We start from the raw sequence: 23,590 nt of genomic DNA, 5'->3' as shown, positions 1-23,590 counted from the left end.
CACGATCTCCTTGCACTCAATGATCGAGCGCGGCAGCCACTTTGACGGCTCAGGTTTCCCATACAAGACGTCAAAGGAGTTTTGCGATTGAAACCACAAGCATGCCATGGGTCAATACATCGAGCTCGGTGACCAGAGGGGGTGGGGCCAGGGGAGCAAACAAAGGATGCTACTGTCGAAGCTTGGCCGGTTTATTTCAGGATTTGTACCCCCCTGACTTTTCCTCAACCTTTGTTGAAGGTGGAAGGAAACATCACTTGGGTCTGACCTGCACTTTTGGTTTCTGGACCATACATTTCGTGAATGATGCGAACAGACGCCTCCAGGTTGTCGGGCCCACTGTACATACGGTCGTGAGATCTAATTTTTGCGTGTGTTGGTGACTCAAGCGATGGGTGACGACTCAGACTCATTTAAAGTAAAGTAAGATTAGCTACCCTCGTCCTAGTTTTCACAAGAGGAGGAAGAAGGGATGAAGAGCTTCACAAAATCACGTTCTCTCAAGGCAAGAAGTAGGAAAACTTTTGTTCCTTCAACTTTGTTTTCTGCTTCACATTGTCTATCAAAGTGGCTTTCTTGCAAGTGAGAACCCAACCAGTGTCGCGTGACTAGGCTTTCGACTGGCCACCTTGAGGGCTCGCCTACAGCTGAAGTACTGAGTGACAGTACTATCAGCTTTTACGCATGTCAGAATCGGAACACACTGAAGTACTACGTTGCCAAGTTGCGGTGATACTATCGGACTCGACCGTGACCGGGCCCGGCGAGGTTGCATGAGTTTCCGAACATGATTGATCAGCCCAACTAAGTTGCCAAGTTCGCCCGGCGCCGGTCCCGGGCGGCCCGGCCTCGGGCCCGGCCCTCCAGGCCCGCCGGGAGTGAGAGTACTACGGTAGCCCCCGCCCGGGGATGATCATCGGACTCCGGGAGTCGCGGCGGCCCTGCGGCGCCCGGTGCAACTTGGCCGCATGTCTCTCGACGAACGGTTCGGATCAGTGGTGCGACTATGGCTTTCAACCGTCAAAGGCGGCCCGCATACTGAGTTGAAAAGCCAACGAGTACGGTCCCGGACCGTCGGATCGGACTACGGCGGGTATTACGGCGGTCACCCGGGTTGCGGGAGTCCCACTGGCGGCCCGGGCTCGGGTCAACCGCTGCCAGAGAGCCTCGGAGGGGTTGCCAGGAGCTTTTGTACCATATATACATCCTAAAACTTGACTCCCGTCTCTCAAAAACAACTTTTATGTACTTGAATTACTCAAAAATCATTTCTGGTACCGTACAAAAATTCAAACCAGACAGCCCACCCCCACTGCCACGGATCAACTGGCAAGTTGGCAAAGAAGGTACCCCAATTGATGAACTACGAGTGAGGTACCGCGAGCGGTGGGAAACCGTTCAACTGCCCGGTACTACGGTATGTGTGACCGACGGTAAGTTCGGGCGGGGCCACGTGACTCAGTGATCCGATGATCAGCCCGGCAGTGCCGCGCGGCGCTGTGCGGTCAATCATGGCATCCCGGGATGACTCCGAGTCACTGAGTCAGTGATGCCATCCCGGCGATCGGCCCGGCCCGGCTCCCGGTCCAGTACTGAGTACGGTCACGGGTACTACGGAAGCCTGCAATCATTTCAATTACGGTACACTACTGTCAAATCCCCTACGTTTCAAGTTTCGGCCGGGCCCCGGCATGATGTCACGTTGGACTAACTTTTAGAAAACCTGGCCCGGCCGCAGTCATGTGGCCCAGTCTCAGTCCGATGATGGTCTCCCGGCGGAGTCCTCGTGATCAAAGGATCACTCAACTTTGATGATAACAGTCATTGCTTCTGAAAGTTTTTTTTTTCAGTGTAATAAATTCTATTTCCGGCAGCCGATGTTTTGATTGTCCTTGAGTTCGGACTTTATGTTCAACGGTGCAGCCTACCCTCCCGACATTTTATGGCTTCCTACCCCGTTATGCTACCTCAAAAATACCGGTGGGTCCCAGCCTCATATATAGGACCCCCGCATTTTGCCTGGAACTTACGCAGTTGTACATCATGATGCCGAGAGTAACGTGACTGCTGAGTTTGCCTACATGTTGGGCCAGGACCCCTTGAAATCATGGTAGATGCGGGGGTCTGTCTATCGTTCACGAGTCGACAGTCAGCAGGTAGCGCTGGTCATCTAAATTCAATTATAATGGACCCTGTCATGTCTCCTACGGACCCCTATGATTTGCTTATATGGACCCCTACATGGAACAGAGCAACCCCTGTCATCAGGTCATGTTACCATCGGATCAAGTACTTTACTACCACGACGGCACCTTTCACACCAACCGATGCGGTCTTGAAAGCGAAGCTTCCGCCCGAAAACGGGAATGGGGTAGTAAGGTACTGTGTTTGCTAGTGTGATCAGGGGTATCACGAGGGTGGGTACTGTAAATGAGTGAGGGTGTTCGGGGTAAAAAACGTGTGGATATTTTGCACTGAATTCCTCCTCCCCGCCGGCAGCCTCCAATGCTCGCCTCCCCCCCTGTCACCGGCGTCCTCTCCTCCCTGATCTGCTCCTCCCCTACCCTCCTCCCTCCTGGTGACTGCATACCTTCTGTCGACCCCAAGTCCAACCTCTCCGCCTCCTCCCTCGACGACGCCATCTCTCAAATCGTCGTTGAGCCCCATGACCTCGCCTCGTTCATAGACTTCGCAGACCTGGAGCCGAGCAGCAACGACGAGCACGCTGAGTTCGAGTCTACGTCGGTACCAGCGTGTGAGGCAGAGGAGGAAGGGACAGCAGCAGCTCTGCCGCTCCTCGTTGCGACTACTCTGGACCCAGCCATCACTTGGTTTGAAGCGTACAGATTTGTGAAGAACAACAAACACACCAAGCAAGCTTGTGTATCATGCCGCCAGAAGAAGCAGAAGTGCGAGGACGGGAGGCCATGCCATCGCTGCATCAATGCACACAGGAAGTGCACGGACGACGACACGGAGAGCTTGAAGAGGAGAAGGCTTGACGATCCTGCTGAGGGTTTGAACCATGCACCTAGTAGTTTGAGCTGACAGGTTTCAGCAATTCGCAGAAAGAGAGCGCTATTGTTAGGCTTTGTTGCTGATCACTGGGTTGACGATGACGTATGGGAAGAGAAGAATACGGGTCAACTTTTCAAGGGATGCACTTGTTGTAAGCCTCTCGGTGGATGATCAACACGAAGCTGAGGTGTGAAGGGACTTTGTAATCAAGAGGAAGCATTGTAAACATCAAATTGACTCGATGGCATGTCGTGACCACAACTTCTTCTTTCAATGACATGTCTTTGATTTTGATTTTACCAACCTGATCTGCAAGGTAATAGAGTGGTTTCTGCACTCCATCTGCAAGGAATAAGAACATTTTTTTGTTCACGGGGTATGGGCACTGTATCCGAAAAATCGACTAATATTTGAATGAACAGTATCTGAAGGCACACATCAAACAATTTGAATTTACATCACAACAAGGCTGGTTTGTGGTAGATGAGCCGCACACCTAGACGGCACGTGACAATGAAAGAGCTTCACTTCCTAGCGAGCAGCAGTAGTCTGCCCTGCTTGGTTGTCTTCACTAATGAACACAACTCTTGATTGTTCTAGTGATCTATCTTGTTCTCGAAGGTTGTGTGTATAACACGCACAGTCACGCTGGCACCGCAATCATCGACATGTCAGACCATTATCTCATGAAGAATAATCCGATCTGCATAGAATACTGGCGGCCGGCTTTAAATGGAGTCCTATCAATCGTTTCATTTGATGTGATGCTCAGGCGCCACATGCAGCAGACAGGTCAGGACCAAATCAACAGATAGCCCGTTGCCAGAAAGTCTCTTACACAGGTAAGTGTGTCAAGTACATCGGATTTGCGATGTATACCTCCGCATGCATTTGCCAGGGTAAGACGGTACGAGCACGAGACGATATGGTTTCCAAATACCGAGGCACTGTGTTCTCTTGAGCATGGCTAAATGTCTGATATAGTAGTAGCACAGAAATTACGATGGCCTACCGATGACAATTGTTCGCATAATGTGTCATAACGATACTCTGTGATATGGTAGACTACCAATCATATTCTCGCATGATGTAATGCAATGTGCATGATGTAATGCAATATGATTCACTACAAATGACCATCATTGTATTTGTTTCTGATAAGTGATATACAAATAACTAATGCCACCGGCTTCCTCTCCCCCTTGATCATCTCTGAAATCGTCGTTGAGCCCCATGACCTCGCCTCGTTCATAGACTTCGCAGACCTGGAGCCGAGCAGCAACGACGAGCACGCTGAGTTCGAGTCTACGTCGGTACCAGCGTGTGAGGCAGAGGAGGAAGGGACAGCAGCAGCTCTGCCGACTTTGAACGTGCACAGATCCACAAACAACAAACACACCAAGCAAGCTTGTGTATCATGCCGCCAGAAGAAGCAGACGTGCATCCTCTACCAACTGGGCCGACATTGGGAGCTCACGGCACAGCCAGGTTGTCGCGCGTTGAGCTATCACGATGATCGCTCGTTCTTTTTGTAAGCATTGGATCGCCAACGGATTCACAGTGCATCCCAACCGACCTGCATCGGAGCATGCTGTAGATAGCGCATGACGAATCTGGACCATGGGACCTTGGTTCAGACAAGACAAACTCACAGAACTATCTAAAACTGTGGATCCTGACCTGCCTTGGTATTCGAGCATTCGAAACTGAGAAAGCAGCAGTGTCCTCAGCCAACCGAATGACCGTGAAACTCGAAAAACGAGAGAGACCCGAAAACAACGATGCGCTTCATCAGCAGAATGGGGTCAGAGGAGGACTGACAGGTGATATGCGGCCCCAGCTGCTCCGCCGTACCCGTGCGGCACCCGTAATTTGCAGTCTGGAGGCCCCCGTGATTCGAGAGTGAGTGGGCAGAAAGGGGTCCTCTTACCACCCTCCGATCCTACCAACAACACCGACAGCACCCGTGCTGTAGCATACCAAGTCTTGTACCCTACGCACGATCGTTCTAGCAAGCATCACGTCGCCGATTCACAGGAGGGGCTCAGGCTTGCAAGTGCTGGCAGCCGCTAGCGCAGTAGCATTCTCGCCATGGCCAACTCCTTGCGGGGGATCTCTTACCACCACTCTAGTATGCTTGCGATGCAGCGCTAACTTGACTTGTGTTGCTGCAGACTTGGCTCCTGCAGATGGCCTACTCGGCGGTACTGCACGCTCCCCGAAAACGACTACATCCAACTTAAGAACTTCTTCACAGAACAAGCACGAGGATCAGGCGATAAGAGGAATACTAGGGTCTTGACTTTCCTGCTCGATCGAAAGATACAGGAGCACATGAGACTGGAGAAAATCATCAGGGAGCTCAAGGCCAAACAGATTGAGAGGTATGACAGAATGATGGCAGACCTGACGGCCAGCAAGGCTGAAACCATCAAAGTACTCAACGACCAGTTGCAGGAAATTCCGGTCGAGGTCGATAGTGCTCGGCATACTTGCATGCTATGTAAAGGTTTCGAGATCTCGTGTATCGAGTTTGCGAGCTCTTTTGAAACGGATTGCTCCTTGCCTGCGAACCCAAACTCTCGCAGCTGTCGACAGACCGGCTTGCTGTACTCAATCAGTGTGTTCTTCGGCCCCGTGAACAGATGGCCTGCCACAAACGTATTGATACCCTCCGAGCCCGTAAGAGACATGCTGCAGTTGTACCAGAATACTGCGATCTCAATCAGCACTCGATTGTTACTCACGACAGTGAGTTTGGCTTGTTCGATCAAAACTGTCAGCCTCATGGAAAAAAACTACAAGTCAATCACCTACAAGTCAATCACCTACAAGTCAATCACCTACAAGTCAATCACCTACAAGTCAATCACCTACAAGTCAATCACCTACAAGTCAATCACCTACAAGTCAATCACCTACACGTCAATCACCTACAAGTCAATCACCTACAAGTCAATCACCTACAAGTCAAGTCAACCTACAAGTCATGTTAATGACCTACAAGTCAATGACCTACAAGTCAGTGAACTACCCAGAGCCGGGCCGTACGTCGAAGTTGGCACGGACCACATCATCCACTGAGAGTCCAACGGAGATCTTCGGATGGATCGACGTGTAGCCTAGAAAATAGTATGATGGACTGAAGGACTCAATCTATTAGTAATATTTGAGGGTCAGCCTCTTTAGCTACTAGTTCAAGTAGAAGGGTCGGTGAGAGTCTTTCAGTGCTCTTTGAGTGTTGTTGTATGCCACGTCACGCTGATCTAGCAGACTCAGGGGGTCACCCTGAGTGTGGCCGACAGCCGGGTGCCAGTGATCGGACGGTCTCGGACCGTGACGGGGGCTCCCGGAGTCTGAGCCAGCGGCTGGCAGGCCCTGCCAGGCTGCCAGAGGGGCTTGGCCGTGCCCCCGCCGGGGGGGCGGCCCGAGGGCCGCCTCACAGAGTCAGCGGCCACCCAGGCTACTGCCGCAGTACTACCGTACCGGGTCACCCAGTGAGGGCCGGCCCAGCCCGGCCTGTCGGCCCGAGGGCCGCGCCTGCCACCCGGGAGGCTACTAGGTAGGCCCCGGCTAACCGTGCGTACCGTGAAAGTACGGGACTCCGGGAGCCCGGCTCTCATGACTGAGCCGTACGGAAGTCGGAGCCTGTGGCAGCCGCGCTGGCAGCCGCGTTGAGCCCAGCCATCGTTGACCGGTCACTCGGACGCCGGGCTTTCCTTGGAGGTACGGTACGGTCGGAGTTCAATGAATCACTGTGACGGGCCCCGCCGGCCGCCGGGCCTAGGCTTCGGACTGAGTCAGGCTCGACACGGTTCCGGACTCCGGGAACCGCCGGTCGGAAGTTTCAAGTGAGGCTCCGATCATCGCGGCGGGCACCCGGTGCCAGGGGCACGGTCACTGCGCGGCACAGCGGCGGAGCCCAGCCCGGCTACGGCGGCGGCCCGGTACGGTACGGTAGTCACACCGCGCCGCGCTCCGAGTGAGTACTAGGCTACCGTGCCGTGACGTCACAGAGTCACAAGTGACCACTGACACTCAGCCTGACTCGGCGCGGCCCGCAGCCGCCGGGGCGCCCGGTCCGAGTCGGTCAACGCCCGGGTTATCATAGTATCGAGAAGCCTTGAACAGTAATGTTTAAAATGTTTTTATAACTGACAGTGAAGGCTCGGAAACTGATTTTTAACTTAACTTTGAGCAAACACTACCGGGAAGCGAGAGAGTCACGCAGCCTGGTGTCACGTCTGCCTCGGGCAGCGACCGGCTAGCATTGGCCGGCCCGCCGCCAGCCGGAGCCTCGGAGATAGCCGCAAGAGTGACTAGTGGTCGTACTGATTTTCAACTTAACTTTGAGTAAAGTAGGGCATGACTGCATGCCGTTCACTTTTAGCCCTTTCGTTAATTTCCACTCTTCTTTTCGAGAAAGTTTTTTTTGGGGTGGCGTGTGAATTCAAACAAGTTTTCAACGGCAGCAAGAGATACCTCCAAAGAGTACCAGTGCAGTTTAGTTATCATTTCTGCTAGGCCTTTACATGTATTTTAACTTTCATTTCAGAGGGTTGAAATGTTTTCAACATCGTACACGCCCGACTCATGTCTCCCCTACACGCCGGCACGTAGCACCAAAGCTGCTCCTCCAACGATGCCGCTGTAAGACCATCCGCTGCTGTAGCCAGCATCAGATCTCAGCATGCAAGGCTTTGTTAGGTTTGAAGCTCTCTAGTCAGCACAGTTTGAGACCTGAGACCGCTAGGTTCGTGGTGATGCGTTCGGTGACAACACAGTGTGCAGCAATGGCGTTGTGAGATCCATGGTTCAAAAGGTTATTATGAAGAACAAGATGATGAAAACATGAGGTTTGAATCCAGTGTAGGAGATCGCTTGTCATTTTGACTTGACACCAACCTTATGGCAGAATAATCATAAGATACTTCCCTGTGATGAATGATTTTTGAATTGCATATTTTCCACATGCGATGCCTTGAAGATTTGTTTGATGGAGATTGCATCATTTTGCAGATCCACGTAATTAGTCAAGCTCACTTGTTATATTAGACATCAAGCATTGCATAGATTGTTTCACAAGATTTCTGCATGCATTTCGCCTACTGCAGTTAGGATGTTTGATTGCATGTAAACACTGATGCCGCCAGAGGCAATCAAGACGTCTTAAGCCTTGAACACCGTCGAGAGTCTCCACTTCTCAGATTTGCAGAGTGTGTTGATTTCTTGATGCGTGGGATTAGTTTTGAGCGTTCATCTAGCTGTGATGTCGGACATTTGAACCGTCAACACAGTATGCACACATGTATTATTTGTTCTATTGTGAAATAAAGTGATCTCAGTCTTGCATTCGAGGCCATGCTAAAGAGCATTTCTGTATCTTCTTTCATTTCACATAAATGCAGAATGCATGCAGGGGTTGAATGATGATGAAAACATCGCTTCCCCTGTAGACCATTCCGACTCACTGTAAGCTTGGGATCGACATCAAAAGTGGTAGTGATCTGATTGCAGAAATCTTTATACATTCATGAGGTATCATTCTTTGCAATAATCTCATTACAATGACAACCGCAAGTAGCATCAAATACATGTTCAATGGTCAGCACAATAAGCCTCACATTGGTTTCTTCGTTGTGCCTGCATAGCAGAGATACATCAAAAAGTTGCAAATAAACCTAATTATGCACAATGTATGCTTGTAGCTCTAGTAAGCCACATTGATTGCTGTAGGATTCTCATCCTGTGGTTGAAACAGACTTTCCATGTCGCCACAGCTACGTGGAGCATGTTGATCCTTGAGCATCTTGAATGCATGCTCAAGCAGAAATAATGTGAAGATGTTGCTTTTGAGGATCTGAACTGCAATTACTTGAATTTTTCTAGCATATTTGCAAGATTGGAGTGCATGAAAGCACCTCATTTGCAAACTGATGGTGCAGCATTGTAAACCATACTTCCTCTCTGAATCCTCATACATACGGCTCTCATGCTTGAAACAACGAATAAGAGAGCAGAAAAGGTGTATTCATCTTTTTCAATGTATTCTAAAGACATCTTCATTCCTAGACAGCTTTCTCTGTCATGCAGTCATGTAAGAGAAGCGGAATTCAAAACTTTCTTTCAAAGTCAGAGACTAAGAAAAGGTCTTAGTCTATCTACATGGATACATTAGACGATTAAATTCTCATCCACATTCAAGCAGCAATAGATTCGAAGCCTCTCACCATGATGACTTGTCGTTGCATGCGGGTGAAGGATCAAGCAGCCATCTCTTGCTTGCCCAGGGAGGGGGGATTTGGGGAGAGGAGAGTGGAGATAGCACCCTACCCCCTATTTCCCAATTTCAAACTCTTGAATCAAAGGGTAGTTTTGTATTCTTTGCTAGCTACCCACCCCGCCTTTCGTAAAGGTGATGAAGGGGAACCGGGGGTATTGGCGTGGTGAGCTCAAACGGCAATCGAAATGCCTTCTTTTCCATTAGCACCCCCACGTACCGTGATACAGTGAAATGCACGGGTATGAGAGAATCTTTCGGTCCTCTACCCCTCCAGACAAAGGAAGTCACTAGGGTGGAGGCTTATTCGAGACGCCTGTCGAAACCACTTTAAAAGAATAGTACAGACTGTACCAGAGGCACTTCATCCGTACATAGATGTGTACGATTGAAGCGCTGACTAAACAATTAAAATGAAGTGCTTCAAAAAGTAAGGCGGGGGACAGGGTACCACGCCAGTATAATTCAAATCACCCCACCCTACTTTATCCCTGTCTCACTACCCCCCAGTAATAGAGCAAAAACCGGGGTAGCTGAATGGAAGTGTATATATGAACCCCTTCCCAAGGAGAAAAAAAAGACCAATTTTGCTAGAGCCTGCATATGGCCTTGTGAACGGCATGGCCGGCGTGAGAGCTGCGAGTACCCGTCAGGGGGAGCTTTAACAGTGGGGTGTGCGGTGGTCGCGGGGATATACCATGATACTAGTCGTGAGTAACAAGCCTTGAAGGTTTTTTTCGGATGCAATGGACGAGTGCACCTCGAAAACTCCGAACATCGAGGGGTCCTTGGATAGGAGAATGATGGGAGATCAGGGGGTGGGTGCTGGCGGCGGCGGAAGTAAAGGCCTGCGCAAAAATTCTGTGCGGGGAGATCGAGCATGCTAAGCCATTACACGACCACCAATGATAACAACACAACCACCACCACCACTAGTGATCTCATCAGCATCAGCAGTAGCAGTAGCAGTAGCAGCAGTATCAGCAGCCTCCATGGCTCCTGGTGCTCCCCCCTCGAGGACGCCATCTCCCACATGGTCGTACGGGCCGAGGACCTCCTCTCCTTCATCGACTTCGCCGAGCTCGACGTCGATCTTGACGACCAACACTGCCTGGCAGCTTCGCCAGCGATGCAGGACATGGCAGTAGCGGCAGCTGCTCGGGAGCTACCGGAGGTCGACGACGCACCAGCCTCCCCAGCCATCGCGGCTGCTCAGCCAGGCGCGGTGGTCCGACCGCAAGAGCTTGTGCTGGCCGAGGACAAGACAAGGAGGAACTACACCAAACAAGCTTGCTTGGCGTGCAAGCGGAAGAAGCAGAAGTGCGAGGAAGGGAGGCCGTGCCATCGCTGCATCAACGGGCTAAGGACATGTACGGACGTGGCACCGCGTCAGCGGAGGAGGCGGAGGGCGTGGGCTCAAAGGGATCTTTCTCTGGTGGAGGCTGATCTGTGTATTTGAGTGTAACTGCTGTCTGCTGGAGGAGCTTCAAGAACGAGACACCAACCTCTGTCTACAAGCCTTACTAGCTTTCCCCTCGCTCGTCACCGGCCCCTGTCGGCCTTTCCGCGATGTTGAAGCGATTCATGATTACAACGACCTTTGCTGCTACTGTTTGGAAGGTTGTGAGCAAGTGCTCTTGTTCGAAGCGAGGGAAGTTGAGAAGGTAGGATTTTTTAAACTTCCATGAGACCTTGGAGTGATGGACTAAAAGAAAGAGGAGGGAATCAGACAAGGTTCTTTGTAAATCTTGGTTTAATGAAGTTTGTGATGTTGTACCCATGACATCGTTGCACTTGTAACGATGGAACAGCATCATTTCGAAATAGCGAAAACTATAAGGGCAATATGAAGTTTTATATGAAATACCTCACATACCGACTGTGTGCATACCATGCCCAACGTGGCAGGGTGCATCCTGTACGATGGACCTGGGGGCTAGTCGTAAACTCAGTACATACAACAGGTATAGTACTACGAGCATGAGGCTTGACCGTACATTACCAAAATCATTTACGACACTATTTAAGCCTGGGCAGGAGCGGCCACTTGCGCTGCCCGTTACCTCACCATCTCTCTCACATCAGTCCCCTCATACGTTATCTTGCTACTGCTGATACATAAACAAATCTGTGCACCTTGCTACGTTGTGGAACAAGTCCCACATTAGTTTGTATCTTTTCGACCAAGATCAAAACAAACAAGAGAGTCTGGGATACCTGTAGCCGATTTGTTTTCGTTGCTGTCCCATATAACCCCGCAACTTCACACAATCTGCCTATCAGTTCTCCGTCAATTGATGACTCGACCACAGTGAACGCGTGTCAAAGCAGCTTGTTTCAGGTCTCTACAAGGGACTTAAAATATAAGAGATCTGTTCGAATGTGTCCTTCAGCCCCATCGCTGTTATTTCTTGCATGATTGCCCAGGTTTGCAACAAAACCTATCTATGAGTTACCCGGAGGAAAGCTGGCTTGGTATCTTCCATCTGTCGTTCTGGAGAATCCTTTCTCAATCCGCCAACGCCTTTCTAGGAAAGAGCGAGAGAATCAGAGACGAGAACAAAGATCTGTGTTGAATGGCTTTCGAATGTCGTTTGCAATGTCTCTTCTCTTGTGGAGCTGGAAAGCAGGTGCCCAGGGTTTCTGGTGCACAGCATCGGTCGTATTTCCGTTATTCATATACCCTCGTACTGCATGTCCGTCCAGTAAAGTCGTTGACATCCATCTTTGTTGATTGATGCGGACTTGAGAGCTGAAAGTAGAATTGTTCGCATGCAGTATACTATACTTTGTGAAATCTAAAGATTCTCGATGACATTGACTTAGTTGTGTGCCTTCTCCTCTTCACGCTCTCCGTGTCGTCGTCCGTGCACTTCCTGTGTGCATTGACGCAGCGATGGCATGGCCTCTCGTCCTCGAGCAAGTCGGGAAACGTCGCATTCTTATGTACCAGCTGTTGCGCGAATGATATATCGGTAAGCACCTGAATCGAATGCAAACGTGCAAGACAACATAATCACAAACTGTAGACGATGTATGCTACAGGTCGGGTTGACGTAATTCGTGGCATGCCATCGGACAGTCTGCGAAGATGGCTGCTCCTCCAACTTTGGCACTCCATGCCACATCTCGGCACTGGCCTTGTGGACGGTCAGTCCGAGCGGCATACTAATATAGGAGAACACTGTGACAGGGAGGGAGAAGGATGAATGGTGGGACATTCTCCCACTCTGTTTGATTATGCTATTCTCATGCCGCAAGAGGCTTTTTCTTGGTTTCTGTGTCAGGTTCCATCAGGCCGTGTTGGGGCCATTGAGCGAATCAAGCGGTGGCGTTGCCTTGTATGCTGGGCATGGGGCAAGATTACACGTTCACACACGAATTGTGACAAGGAATTGTCTCTTCTGCCATTCCGAGTAATTCAACAAGCTCGTGCGTCACTTTTCTGCATGGTTGAACCAAAAGGGGGCAGAGATTTACAACCTCTGCAATGAACAAGGTGGGATATTTGGCAGAAAATTCTTTCTTTTCACGAAAATTCTGCAGACAATTCTTTCTTTTAAAGCTGAAGATGCATTTATTCTTTTTTTAGAGTCTCCATCTCCAGTGCCATGATGTCCTCTAGATGTCCACACAAACGATCATCTCGATACTCCTCTCGGCAATTCCTTCTACTCTTATCCTGTAACATGAAGGCAGCTAGCCTTGCGTTACTCCTCGAGCCCACGCCCTCCGCCTCCTCCGCTGACGCGGTGCCACGTCCGTACATGTCCTCAGCCCGTTGATGCAGCGATGGCACGGCCTCCCTTCCTCGCACTTCTGCTTCTTCCGCTTGCACGCCAAGCAAGCTTGTTTGGTGTAGTTCCTCCTTGTCTTGTCCTCGGCCAGCGCAAGCTCTTGCGGTCGGACCACCGCGCCTGGCTGAGCAGCCGCGATGGCTGGGGAGGCTGGTGCGTCGTCGACCTCCGGTAGCTCCCGAGCAGCTGCCGCTACTGCCATGTCCTGCATCGCTGGCGAAGCTGCCAGGCAGTGTTGGTCGTCAAGATCGACGTCAAGCTCGGCGAAGTCGATGAAGGAGAGGAGGTCATCGGCCCGTACGACCATGTGGGAGATGGCGTCCTCGAGGGGGGAGCACCAGGAGCCATGGAGGCTGCTGCTGCTAGCACAGAGCGAAGGCTGCGTGGACAGAAGTCCGCCCTGCATGGCTCGCCGTTCTCACTGACCCTATGACCCCCACCCTCCTCCGCTCCTCCCTCGTTAGCTCCTGGCTTCGGAGTATTTCGTACCGTGTTTCGGAAAAAAAAAATGGTCATGTAGTGAAGCGTTGTCATTTTGCTTTTCTGGGGGGGGGGGGGGGTTGTTCTGCTTTCTAGGTGGATTGGGGGGTGGCGTGTTTGAGGATTTGAAATAGGGTAGGATTAGCTGTCCCTGCCGTTACACGGCGGTTTTTAACCTTACTACCGTTTGGTTTTCAGAGTCAATAATATTATAATTTGTACCACGATCTTAACTTTTAGAGTTTTACTCACCCCCCCCCCCCCCCCGGATTTTTTTTTCCTTTTTAAGAAAGGACTTTGCAAGGTGTTTCTTGGGGGAACCGGGGCAAGGATGGGGTCTAGGGGGATTTGCCCCCGCTCTGTTTGCCACGGCTCGGGGTTTAGGCAACTAATGACTCTGATCCGGAGCCTCACCTCAGGTCAGTGGCTCTGTGCACAAGCGCACTGAAAGGACAGCAACAGCTACAATAGGGACGACGTAGGGCGGCGCCGCGGCGTGAGTCTCGGAACTCGGAACTCGGAAGGTGACATCGGCGGGCCGCGGCCGCCGGCCGGGCCGCACTGAGCGCCGGGCCCCGGGCCGGGGGCCTGGCCTGGCCCGGCCGGCTGCCAGTGACTCCGGGCCGCCGCCACCGGCGGGCCACGCCGGTTCGACTGAGTCGTTCACTCACGGTCCCGTACTCCGAGGCTCAGGTTCCCGGCTCCGAAGTATATAACGCAACGCCGAGTTGAGTAAAGGAGGTTCCGGGCCCGGCGGTTTCCGGCGGCGGCGGCCCGGGCTGACTCTGTGACTCTCACGGGAGTTTGGAACTTGAAGTTTTACAAGGAAGGAATATTTATCACCGGTGGTTATGACTAGCAATGCACCGGTACTACAAACATCACCCCCTCATCCTGAGTCCTCGTCTGCTCAGTTTATTTGTAGGGTGGGGTAGTATGCTACCCGGTCCATGTCTCAGCACCGTACCCTCCCTGACGATGCATGTCTGGCCTTCTTACCCCATAAATGTACTGTTGATTGCAGTCAAAGATGTGGTAGGGGTGATTTACACACCGGTAGCTGGAAGACTACCCTACCACTGTGTTGCTTCATTATCCTCGCTCGCTCTGCCACCATGTTCCCTTCCCCCCCTCACGCTACTCCTCTCCCTCCCACACGATCTCCTTCCCTCGTTCTGATGCTCTCCCTCCCTCCTTCTGCCTCCCTCCTCCCTTCTTGGTCTCTAGTAACTTCCTCCCTCCTCCCTTCTTGGTCTCTAGTAACTTCCTCCCTCCTCCCTCCTCCCTTCTTGGTCTCTTGTAACTTCCTCCCTCCTCCCTTCTTGGTCTCTTCCTCCCGATCTCCCCACAGTACCTCTGCTTGGCCTATTCCTAACTCTTAACTCCTTACTCAACATCTGCTCTTGCACTCCCTCATCCCTCCTTCACCCCTCGTCTCCTGTTCTGACTTCCCTCTCGTACTCTCATACTGCCGTGCTGCCTTACTACGCCTTGTTTATCTAGCTCCCTCTCCTCTTCTTTCTCCCCTCAACACACAAAACATCATCACTCCCATTCCAGAACCTTCCTTTCCCCATTTTCGTTTCATTCATCTTTGAACACGTCTGTTTTCTCCTTCTGGTCTGCCCTGTTGTTTTCATGGCGCACATATCACTCGATATTTTCCTATCATGGTTGAGTCACACCCTCATCGCTTGTTTCTCGTTCTCATGTCGTGTAAGTGCCGTTGCACTCATAAGTGTACAGTGTTCCACCATTGTTGATCACTTCTTGATCGCTGATGCACGTTTGAAACAGTTCGACCCGCAACATGGTAGAGTCCGACAGTGATGACGATAGACGTGCTTCCAAGGACAGGAAGAACTCAGACGCAGAAGAGGACGACGACGAAGACGAGGAGGTAGAGGCTGATGAAGAAAGTGAGGAGGAAGACGAACGCGAGGAGTCGAGAGGTAAGAAGAAAGGAAAACGATCACGCTCGTACTACGTGGACGACGCTGCTGACGATGACGACGATGAGGAGGAGGAGGAAGATGACAGAAAGAAGAGGAAGAAGTCAAAGAAATCTCGAAGAGATGAAGATAGTGATGGAGAAGAAGAACTCAGCGACAACGAGGCTGAAAAGATGGCTGCACAGATGCGCAACAGTTACAGGAGGCACGACTTCTTAACTGCCGATCTGACACAAGAGGATCTTGATGCCAGATACCGCGGCGCCATGCATGATGATGAAGCTCTAGACGGCATCACCGACGAGAACGTCAAGAACGCAAGGCTTCCTGATGCAACCAAAGACCCAAAAGTGTGGTGTATTAAAGTTGCCAATGGAACTGAGAAGACGCTGGTGATTCAGCTAATGAACAAGTTTGTCACGTTGGCCAAAGAAGGCAAACCGATTCATATTACTTGCGCATACTGGAACGAACAGTCTCTCGGCTACATCTATGTCGAGGCGTACAAGGAGGCATTTGTCAAGGAGGCTCTCAGCGGCCTTCGAGGAGTCTACGCCACAAAGATGAAGCTTGTTCCCGTGAAGGAGATGACAGACACCGTCGTCATCATCAAGAAGTCTCTCAGCGCTCAGCCTGGTGGTTGGGCGCGTGTCCGACGTGGCAAGTACAAGGGAGACATCGTGCAAGTGCTGGCTGTCGAACACAACCGGAATGAGGTATGAGGAGTGTCCCTTTCCCTCGTCCCCGCTCTGACCTGCTGTCTTCAGGTGGAAGTCAAACTTGTCCCGAGGGTTGACACCAACGACTACAGCGCCTTCGATGATTCAGAGGCGAAGAAACGCAGGTCAAAGTTCATCCCGCCGCGCAGGCTCTTCAACCCCGACAACTACGGCGAGTCTGATCTTGACAAGTAGGCTGCTTTGATGTGTGTGCGATGGTGCAGTCATGCTGATCTCATATGTCAGGTGGGGAATCGAGAATCATCGAGACCAGAGCTCTGGAGACAACGTTTACACTGTTGACGGCGATTTTACCTTCACCGGCGGAGGATTCGTGAAGAAATGGTTTGCAGTCAAGGTGAGCCGAGCTTGCGTTGCCTTGTGTTGTCTTCACATTTGCTTTCGCAGAGTCTCACTCTCGGGAGTGACATCCAACCGGAGTTAGACGATCTCAAAATCTTTGAACAAGACGCCAAGACTGAGGACGGGCTCCCGAACCGATCCATGACACACCTGACGTCTATCCACAAGCGCAAAGTTATCTTGAACAAAGGAGATGTTGTGCGCGTGAAGGAAGGAGAGCTGAGAGATTTGCTGGGAGACGTCGACTCGATAGACGGCAAGAGGGTCATCATTCGGCCGCGCCACGAGGCGATCAAGCAGAAATTGGAGTTCAACATGGAAGAGCTCGAGAAATACTTCGAAGCTGGTGACCATGTCAAGGTATCCTCGGACTTGTTCGATTCGCCTACTTCCTCCCTCCTCCTTTCTCCTTCCTCTGCCTCCCTTTCTCCTTCCTCCTTTCTTCATTCTCTTTGCCTCGAGCTTCAAAGACATGATGGTCTACTGCAGGTTGTCAATGGCAGACGAGCAGGAGTGACTGGAACTGTTGTTCGAGTGGAGGGAGAGACGATTTACATCCTGACCGACGTCAACCGCGAGGAAATCCTCGTATTCTCTTCCGATCTGCAGGACACCAACGAGGTAACTTTTCTCCTCTTTCATCTATCTCGCCCGTCCTCTTTCCTTCTATCCTACTCCTCTCGCCTCCTCGGCGAGTCCTCCTCGCGTCCCTCACTCCTGCACTCTAGGTGAGCTCGGGCCTGGATGTCGTCGGCGCTTTCCGCCTCTATGATCTTGTCCTGCTCGGTCCTTCCTCTTGTCTTCAACGGACAGACCTGCTGATGCGCTTGACCTGCAGAATCTGCTTCCTCCTCGATGACGATGCCTTCTGTCGGGGTAGTCGTTCAGCTGGAGAAGGATACGCTTCAAGTGCGTTTGACGCGTGGGGGAAGGAGCGATGGCCTGTGATGTTGACTGGCAGGTCCTCGACAACTACGGGAAGATCCGAGCTGTCCGCCCTGCTGATGTCCAGCCGCACAAGAAGAGCGCCACAGCTGTTGCTCTTGACGGGGAGCAGCAGACGATCGCGCAGGTGGGGAGGAGCTGGGAGTTTCACTTGCAGCTGACGGGCAGGACTGACAGGGAGACGTCGTGAGGGTCGTGGGAGATGGCCCGATGAAGGGCAAGACAGGAACTGTCCGCCACATCTTCCGCGCCTTCCTGTTCCTGTATTCGCCTGCAAGGATGGAGAATGCAGGTGGGAGTGGAGGAAGTGAGGACGGGAGGACAGGAGGATGGGCAGGGGAGGGGACGCCGACGGGAGGGGACGGAGGGTTGACTGATGGGAACTACCTTCAGGAATGTTTGTGATGAGGTCGAGGCAGTGTGTGCTGATGGGTCAGAGTAAGCACAAGGTGAAGGGAGTGAGGGGCGTTGCTGGAGCTGACCTCTGCCCCTAGGAAAACGATCCCACCAACACCCTCGGCGGAGCCGGTGAGCCTCTGGGGTCTTTCGCGCTGAGGTTGACGAGCTTGCGCAGCTTCTCTCATCCCTGGCCGTATGGGAGACGCGGGGAGAGGAGGCTTCCCTGGAGGCATGGGAGGAGCCGGTGCGATGCAGCCAGGAGGCTTCAGGGCAGCTGGGAGAGGACGAGGAGCGTCATGGGAGGGGAAGCGAGTTCGAATCATCCGAGGTTTCGACAAGGGGAAGGTGGGGAGGAGGGTCTGGGGAGGAGAGGGGAGTGAGAGCTGGAGCTCAGGTGGGAACTGTCAAGGAGGAGACGGACGCGATCTGCCGCGTTGAACTTGATGCGACTCACAAGAAGGTCAGAGAGCAGAGCACCTATCACCTGTGGATCGATGAGGGGTGGCGCAGGTTGCTGTGAAGAAGACGGATGTTGTCGATCTCGTCGGTGAGGCCAAAGAGGAGGGAGGGAGGGGAGAGGAGGAAGAGGAGGATGTGGTTCTATACTCAATGCAGCCAGAGAAGGAGAGGAGGAGACTAACTAACTTCTTGTGAAGATGAGAAGCGTGTTATCCCCTCCCACATGGCCATCCCGCAGACTCCCTCCTCCGATCACTTCCAGGTGAAGGCCAGCTGAACTGGTCCCTGCTGAACTGTCGGGAGCTGAGACTGGGAACACAGGCCGGAAGTCAGACGCCTGCATGGACTCCTTCCACTCCTGCTCACGATGGCAGCCAGACGCCGAACCCTTATGCGGAGCCAGGGTGAGCTGAGGACCATGGGCTGCTAGGGATTGTGCGGATAGGAAATGAGGAAGATAGAACGGAAGTCGAATGAGGGGAGAAGGGGAAGAGGATGGGAGGGAGGGAGGGAGGGAGGGAGGAGGAGGAGGAGGAGGAGGAGGAGAAAGAGGACGAGAATGACATATTGAGACTAGGACGCCTTCAACTCCTCGTAACTTCTTCGATCCCAACACTCCTGGTACCCCCATGCACGACAGCACGGTACACTCGCTTGACCCCTCCTACTTGCTTCCCCTTCACCCGTTGCGCAACATGAGTCTTGCTCCCTTAGCGTGCTTGCCTCCAACTGTCTCTTTTTCCCTCTCCTTTCCTCCCTCACTCTCTTTTACCTCGTGCTGACTGTTTTCTCAGTCATGGGATGCCGGGACTCCTGCTACTCCTGGAGCCTACGTAGACTGACCATTTCCTTCTCCTCTCCACCTCTCACTCTCATCCCAGGCCTCACCCTACGAACATCCCGCTGCTACCCCAGCTACTCCTACGGCATATGGTGGTTACAGCAGGTTGATATCTTCCTCCTGTGCTGCTATTCCAGCTCTCTCCTCTCCTCTCCTCTCATCTCATCTCCTGTGCCTGATTACCTCCCTTGACGTGTCTGCAGCAACTACGTTCAGACGCCTGGAGCTCTCAACCCAACCACCCCAGGAGAAGGAGCAAGTCCCTTCACTCCATCGACTCCCGGAGGCTATGCGGTGACCCTTGCCCTTGCTTTTGATGCTGCTGCTCCTCCCCCTCCACCTCCACCTCCCCCTCCCCCTCATACCCTTCTCCTGCACCTTCTCCTGCTCGTGCTCCTGCTTGCGCCTCCGGGGAACATAACCTATCTTTTCGCCCTCAAAGCTCACCTCAGCCCTGTTCCCCCTCGTCTCGTTCTGCCTGCTCACCCTCCTCTTTGCAGTCCTACGGATACGGCCAGGGCAACTGGCAGACAGGTCAAACTCCCTTCGACCAGGGTACCCCGCAAACTCCTGCGACTCCTGGTCTGCCCTCTTAGTTCACCCTCGGCAACTTGTTTGACCAGATTCTGCAGGAGGAGACTTTCCTGTCAGAGCTGCACCGCAGGTAAAGCGGATGGAAAGGGGAGGAGGAAGGAGAGGGGAGGAGGAGGAAGGAAGGATGTGGAGGAGGAGGAGGAGGAGGAGGAGCATGTAGAGGAGTTGGGCTTTGTCTTGCATGCTTCTCCTCGTCCGGCAGGTTCGCCTGAAGTTGGTGCAGGTGTCCAACTGGTGCCTCAAGCGCATTGAAGTCCGGATCGTGTCCGGAGAGTTCATCGATCGCACCGGTGTCGTCGTCGAAGTCAAGGTCGGGGGATGAGGAGGAGGAAGATGCGAGGGGGGAGAGAGGGTGGTCAAGAAGAGTGAAGGAAGGCACAGAGGAGGAGGAGGAGGAGGAGGAGGAGGAGGAGGAGGAGTCATTGACAAAGATATGCAGGGCCCCGACTGCAAAGTCGAGATGCAAGGAGGACAGTCAACGGTACTCAGCTGCTGCGTGCGAAGTGTCAAACTGACTGGCTTGCCTGTCAGATGGTGCCGGCGGAGGACCTCGAAGCGGTGGAGCCCGTGGAGAGGAGGATGGGGTGGGGGGAGAGACGGATGGCGGGGCGATCTGGGAACTGAGAGGAGTGGGGGAAGCGGAGCGGAGCTGGGGGGGAGACGAGAGGACGATGCGATCGGTCAGCTCATGTGGTAGTGCAGGTTGTGCCGCAGAAGAACTCTTCCGTCATTATCCTACAGGTGAAGTTTCTTGTCTCGGATGCTCTCGTCTGAAGGATTGCAGGGAGAGCTCAAGGGGAGCACAGGAAAGCTCATCGGTATCGATGGAAGAGGTCGGAAACGCATCCTCCCCTCTCACTATCAACCCTCCTCCCACCTCCTGCCTTTCCCCTCTTCTGTGATCCCCCACCTGCTCTACTTTCGACTTCTCCCGCTCACCATCCTGCTGTAGATGGAATCGTCAAGATGGATCTCAACTCCGACATCAAGGTCCGTCCTCCTCCTCTTGCCCTCGACTCGCTCACTCCCTCTCAGATCATCGACATGCCTCTGCTGGCAGTCCATGTGCCCGAGGCCTAGGAGGAGCTACGAGCTGTCGCCCTCCTGCTCTCTAGCCAGGCCCTCAGGGCTTCTCAGTGTTACCTTGCAAGCAGCGAGCACCAACACAAGAAAGAGAGCAAGAATCGTGTCCCGGTTCCTTCCACAAACGCTATAGCCAAGGTTTATTCCGTCCCAAGGCCCGCCCGGCTTTCATCCCTCACTCGCATCTACTTGGGAGGGTTCGTATCTACCGACGAGACCCACGCCAGGATCTGACGCACGACGTTGACGCGATTCGCCTGACCAAACAAGTCAGACCTCCACTCGCATTTCTCACGGGCCGGGGCCCTCCCTCCCCCGCTCCTGTCTTGCCATCTCCTTCTCCCCTGCCTCTCCTCCCCTCCTCCTCCTTCCTATCTTCTTCATTCCCTCTTCCCCTCCCCTCCTCCTTGTCCTCAACGAACCTCGGCACTCCTGCGGATCTCCATGAGCTGCCCCTCAGTCTCCTGGTTCAAGCGAGCAGACTTGTCGGAGATGGTCATCCCCTGCGGCATCGACGTCAGGGGGGAGGGCGGAGAGTGCGAGGGTCTCACCGATGACTGAACCTTCTGGTACTCCATCTCTAGCTGCTGTCTGTACTTGTTAATCTCCTCCGCTGCCTCATCGCGGGCCTGCTTGATACGAGCGGCCTTGGCTGTAGGCAATCATGTAAGAAGATGCCGCGTTGTCCATTCACTCGCATGCTCAGAGACAAAGCATGCTTGTACAACACTTCTATATTCAACATGGCAAACAACATACAACGACACTCGACATAGCATGGCTTCTTGTCGCAACGCTACACCTCTACCAACAACAGAAATCCACAAACATGATTGTTTTCTCATTGCCACATATCAAACGTGCAAGGATTACGGGAACGACACATTTTCGATTTATACAGATACTCCATGAAGAAATGAAATCAAGAAAAATCAAGAAAAATCATCATCATGAGCAGCGGATGAAAGATGCACCGCACTGGACTTGCGTCAACTTTGCATCAGGTGCGCCATCAGAGTTTTCATTAGTCTTTCATCAGCACTTCAATGGTGTGAACGCAGCAACAACTGTTCTCATGTTTCACAGAATCATAAACACCAGGCAACAATGCACGCAACATTCACAACTTCAAGCATTGACATGCACGACTTACACCCCAGACATTATGAAAGCAGCTCTCAAAGAACACTCCTCTCCATCCCTCACAACATCTCGAGCATGTACAACTGTCAACGCAGCAGGCAAGCGAGCACCATCGTCTTACCCTTCCTCGCTCGCTGCACGGTCTCCGTCGCTTCCTGCTCCGCCTGCAACAGCCGATCGATCCCCTGCTGGTTGGACATTCTCGCCGCTCCGCTGCTCTCCTTGCCTAGGGGGTTGCGCATTCAAGAATGGGTAGGGGTATATACCCCACCGTGGACACTCTAGGATATGGCGGGGTATTTCAATAGTAAAAGTACCGGTACCAGAAAAAGTAGTACCCTACCTATCCTCCTCTTAATCGCAGGTTCTGGTCTAGTCCACTCTACACCCCCGCGAGGTGACCCCTACCCCTTCTCACTGGAATTCTATCACCTCTACCCCCTCATGTACAGGAGTACCCACCTAGATGTTGGGATAAATATCTGAAGCACCTACCTACTAAACACATGAAACCAAGTTAAAAGGTGGGTAGTGTTTCAAGATACCCCTCCATTTATGCCCACCCTTTCTACTAGTCATACCCCACCCCTTGGGAAATAAATGAAAAAAAAATTTCTACCAGCATCCGCGGTACTCACAACTTGAGGTCTTCCATCTTCTGCGGTACCCAATGACGGTAGCCATCATGTATAGTGATGGCCTGAGTACTTCGTCACCGCCGGGCCGTACTGCATCGGCCGCCCGGTACTACCGTGACTCCCGAGTCCCGGCCGGGACCGGAAGCCGAGGCCGCTACCGTACGGTACGGCGGCACTGCCCGGCCCCGGGGGCGGCGGGGGGTCCGAGGTCTTCAAGTTCGAGTCCGGCGCATGATCATCATACCCGGGCCCGTACCGTACGCCGTCCGATCGGCGGCGAGTCCGGCCTCAGTGAGCTTCGTCCGGCCTCAGTGAGCAATACTGCGGTTTACTGTGACTAGGCGGTCGACTTGCATACTAGATCGGACTCGGACAGCCTTGCCGGGCTCCGAGCCTGCTCGGCACTTGGGAACTTGGAGAGGCTCATAAGGCTACATGCCACCCTCAAGTCTCGTAGGCTATCATGGCCGCCTTCCTCTTGGCATCGAGGTCGTCGAGGAGGAGACAAGCCTTGCAGAGGCGCTGGCTGCTGATGTAGCCGCACCTCTCACACTTGCCCTGCGATGGCATGCGGAACGTCTCGCGCGCCGACACCATCTCGCCGCTGCGGATGATGTTGAGGACCCTGGAGGAGACGGTCAGGCGGCGGCGGCGGCGGCGGAGGAGGAAGTGGAGAAGGAGGAGGAGCAGGAGGAGGTGCAGGAGGAGGAGGAGGGATGAATTGCAGTAGAAACAGGAGTGGGAGCCGTAGCAAGAGGAAAAGCGAAAGGAAGAGCAGGAGAATCACCGTGGTCGGGTCTGCTCTCTCCAGGTCCTTGAGAAACTCTCTGGCGAACCCTCTGGCAATGTGAGAGGTGAGAGAAAAGAAATGAAGAGATG

The 23,590-nt window shown here is 52.8% G+C and overlaps 5 protein-coding genes across 5 annotated transcripts; 3 read left to right on the top strand and 2 right to left on the bottom strand.

Annotated features, from left to right (window-relative positions):
- Window positions 1–2,505: 2,505 nt before the first annotated feature.
- GUITHDRAFT_117173 (hypothetical protein) lies at window positions 2,506–6,102 on the top strand (the record flags this gene model as incomplete). Its single annotated transcript, XM_005823551.1, has 7 exons — window positions 2,506–3,016; window positions 3,059–3,142; window positions 3,619–3,688; window positions 3,791–3,810; window positions 3,861–3,917; window positions 4,282–4,549; window positions 5,193–6,102. 7 exons carry the CDS (start codon window positions 2,506–2,508, stop codon window positions 6,100–6,102), a joined length of 1,920 nt encoding a protein of 639 aa, XP_005823608.1.
- A 4,229-nt stretch (window positions 6,103–10,331) lies between these two features.
- On the top strand, window positions 10,332–10,757 carry GUITHDRAFT_117172 (hypothetical protein; the record flags this gene model as incomplete). The annotated part of the gene is made up of 1 exon (XM_005823550.1): window positions 10,332–10,757. One exon carries the CDS (start codon window positions 10,332–10,334, stop codon window positions 10,755–10,757), a length of 426 nt encoding a protein of 141 aa, XP_005823607.1.
- Window positions 10,758–12,997: 2,240 nt separating this feature from the next.
- On the bottom strand, window positions 12,998–13,501 carry GUITHDRAFT_117171 (hypothetical protein; the record flags this gene model as incomplete). The annotated part of the gene is made up of 1 exon (XM_005823549.1): window positions 12,998–13,501. One exon carries the CDS (start codon window positions 13,499–13,501, stop codon window positions 12,998–13,000), a length of 504 nt encoding a protein of 167 aa, XP_005823606.1.
- A 1,884-nt stretch (window positions 13,502–15,385) lies between these two features.
- On the top strand, window positions 15,386–20,927 carry GUITHDRAFT_117170 (hypothetical protein; the record flags this gene model as incomplete). Its single annotated transcript, XM_005823548.1, has 29 exons — window positions 15,386–16,243; window positions 16,295–16,437; window positions 16,493–16,604; window positions 16,655–16,969; window positions 17,099–17,230; window positions 17,338–17,395; window positions 17,448–17,518; window positions 17,571–17,681; window positions 17,732–17,846; window positions 17,948–18,003; window positions 18,049–18,082; window positions 18,129–18,298; window positions 18,348–18,413; window positions 18,464–18,500; window positions 18,610–18,674; window positions 18,734–18,816; window positions 18,990–19,056; window positions 19,207–19,245; window positions 19,294–19,358; window positions 19,457–19,547; window positions 19,754–19,835; window positions 19,886–19,917; window positions 20,071–20,157; window positions 20,287–20,328; window positions 20,379–20,405; window positions 20,550–20,588; window positions 20,632–20,680; window positions 20,800–20,837; window positions 20,883–20,927. The coding sequence occupies 29 exons, from the start codon at window positions 15,386–15,388 to the stop codon at window positions 20,925–20,927; spliced, it is 3,129 nt and encodes a 1,042-aa protein (XP_005823605.1).
- Window positions 20,928–21,053: 126 nt separating this feature from the next.
- On the bottom strand, window positions 21,054–22,280 carry GUITHDRAFT_165679 (hypothetical protein). The gene is made up of 4 exons (XM_005823547.1): window positions 22,195–22,280; window positions 21,482–21,582; window positions 21,353–21,433; window positions 21,054–21,187 (listed from the first exon to the last, which is right to left on the bottom strand). The coding sequence occupies exons 1-4, from the start codon at window positions 22,271–22,273 to the stop codon at window positions 21,116–21,118; spliced, it is 333 nt and encodes a 110-aa protein (XP_005823604.1). The 5' UTR covers window positions 22,274–22,280; the 3' UTR covers window positions 21,054–21,115.
- Between the last annotated feature and the right edge of the window lie 1,310 nt (window positions 22,281–23,590).

This window comes from Guillardia theta, assembly GCF_000315625.1.
Source record: "Guillardia theta CCMP2712 unplaced genomic scaffold GUITHscaffold_106, whole genome shotgun sequence".
NCBI classification, from domain to species: domain Eukaryota; class Cryptophyceae; order Pyrenomonadales; family Geminigeraceae; genus Guillardia; species Guillardia theta.
This window is presented reverse-complemented; position numbering and strand designations above follow the sequence as displayed.

Excerpts from the sequence above, each read along its gene's own strand:
- GUITHDRAFT_165679 (XM_005823547.1), bottom strand. The coding sequence starts at position 22,273 with ATGTCCAACCAGCAGGGGATCGATCGGCTGTTGCAGGCGGAGCAGGAA. Across the intron at positions 21,583-22,194 it reads CGTGCAGCGAGCGAGGAAGG|CCAAGGCCGCTCGTATCAAG; the intron begins GTAAGACGATGG and ends GATTGCCTACAG. Across the intron at positions 21,434-21,481 it reads ACCAGAAGGTTCAGTCATCG|GGGATGACCATCTCCGACAA; the intron begins GTGAGACCCTCG and ends TCGATGCCGCAG.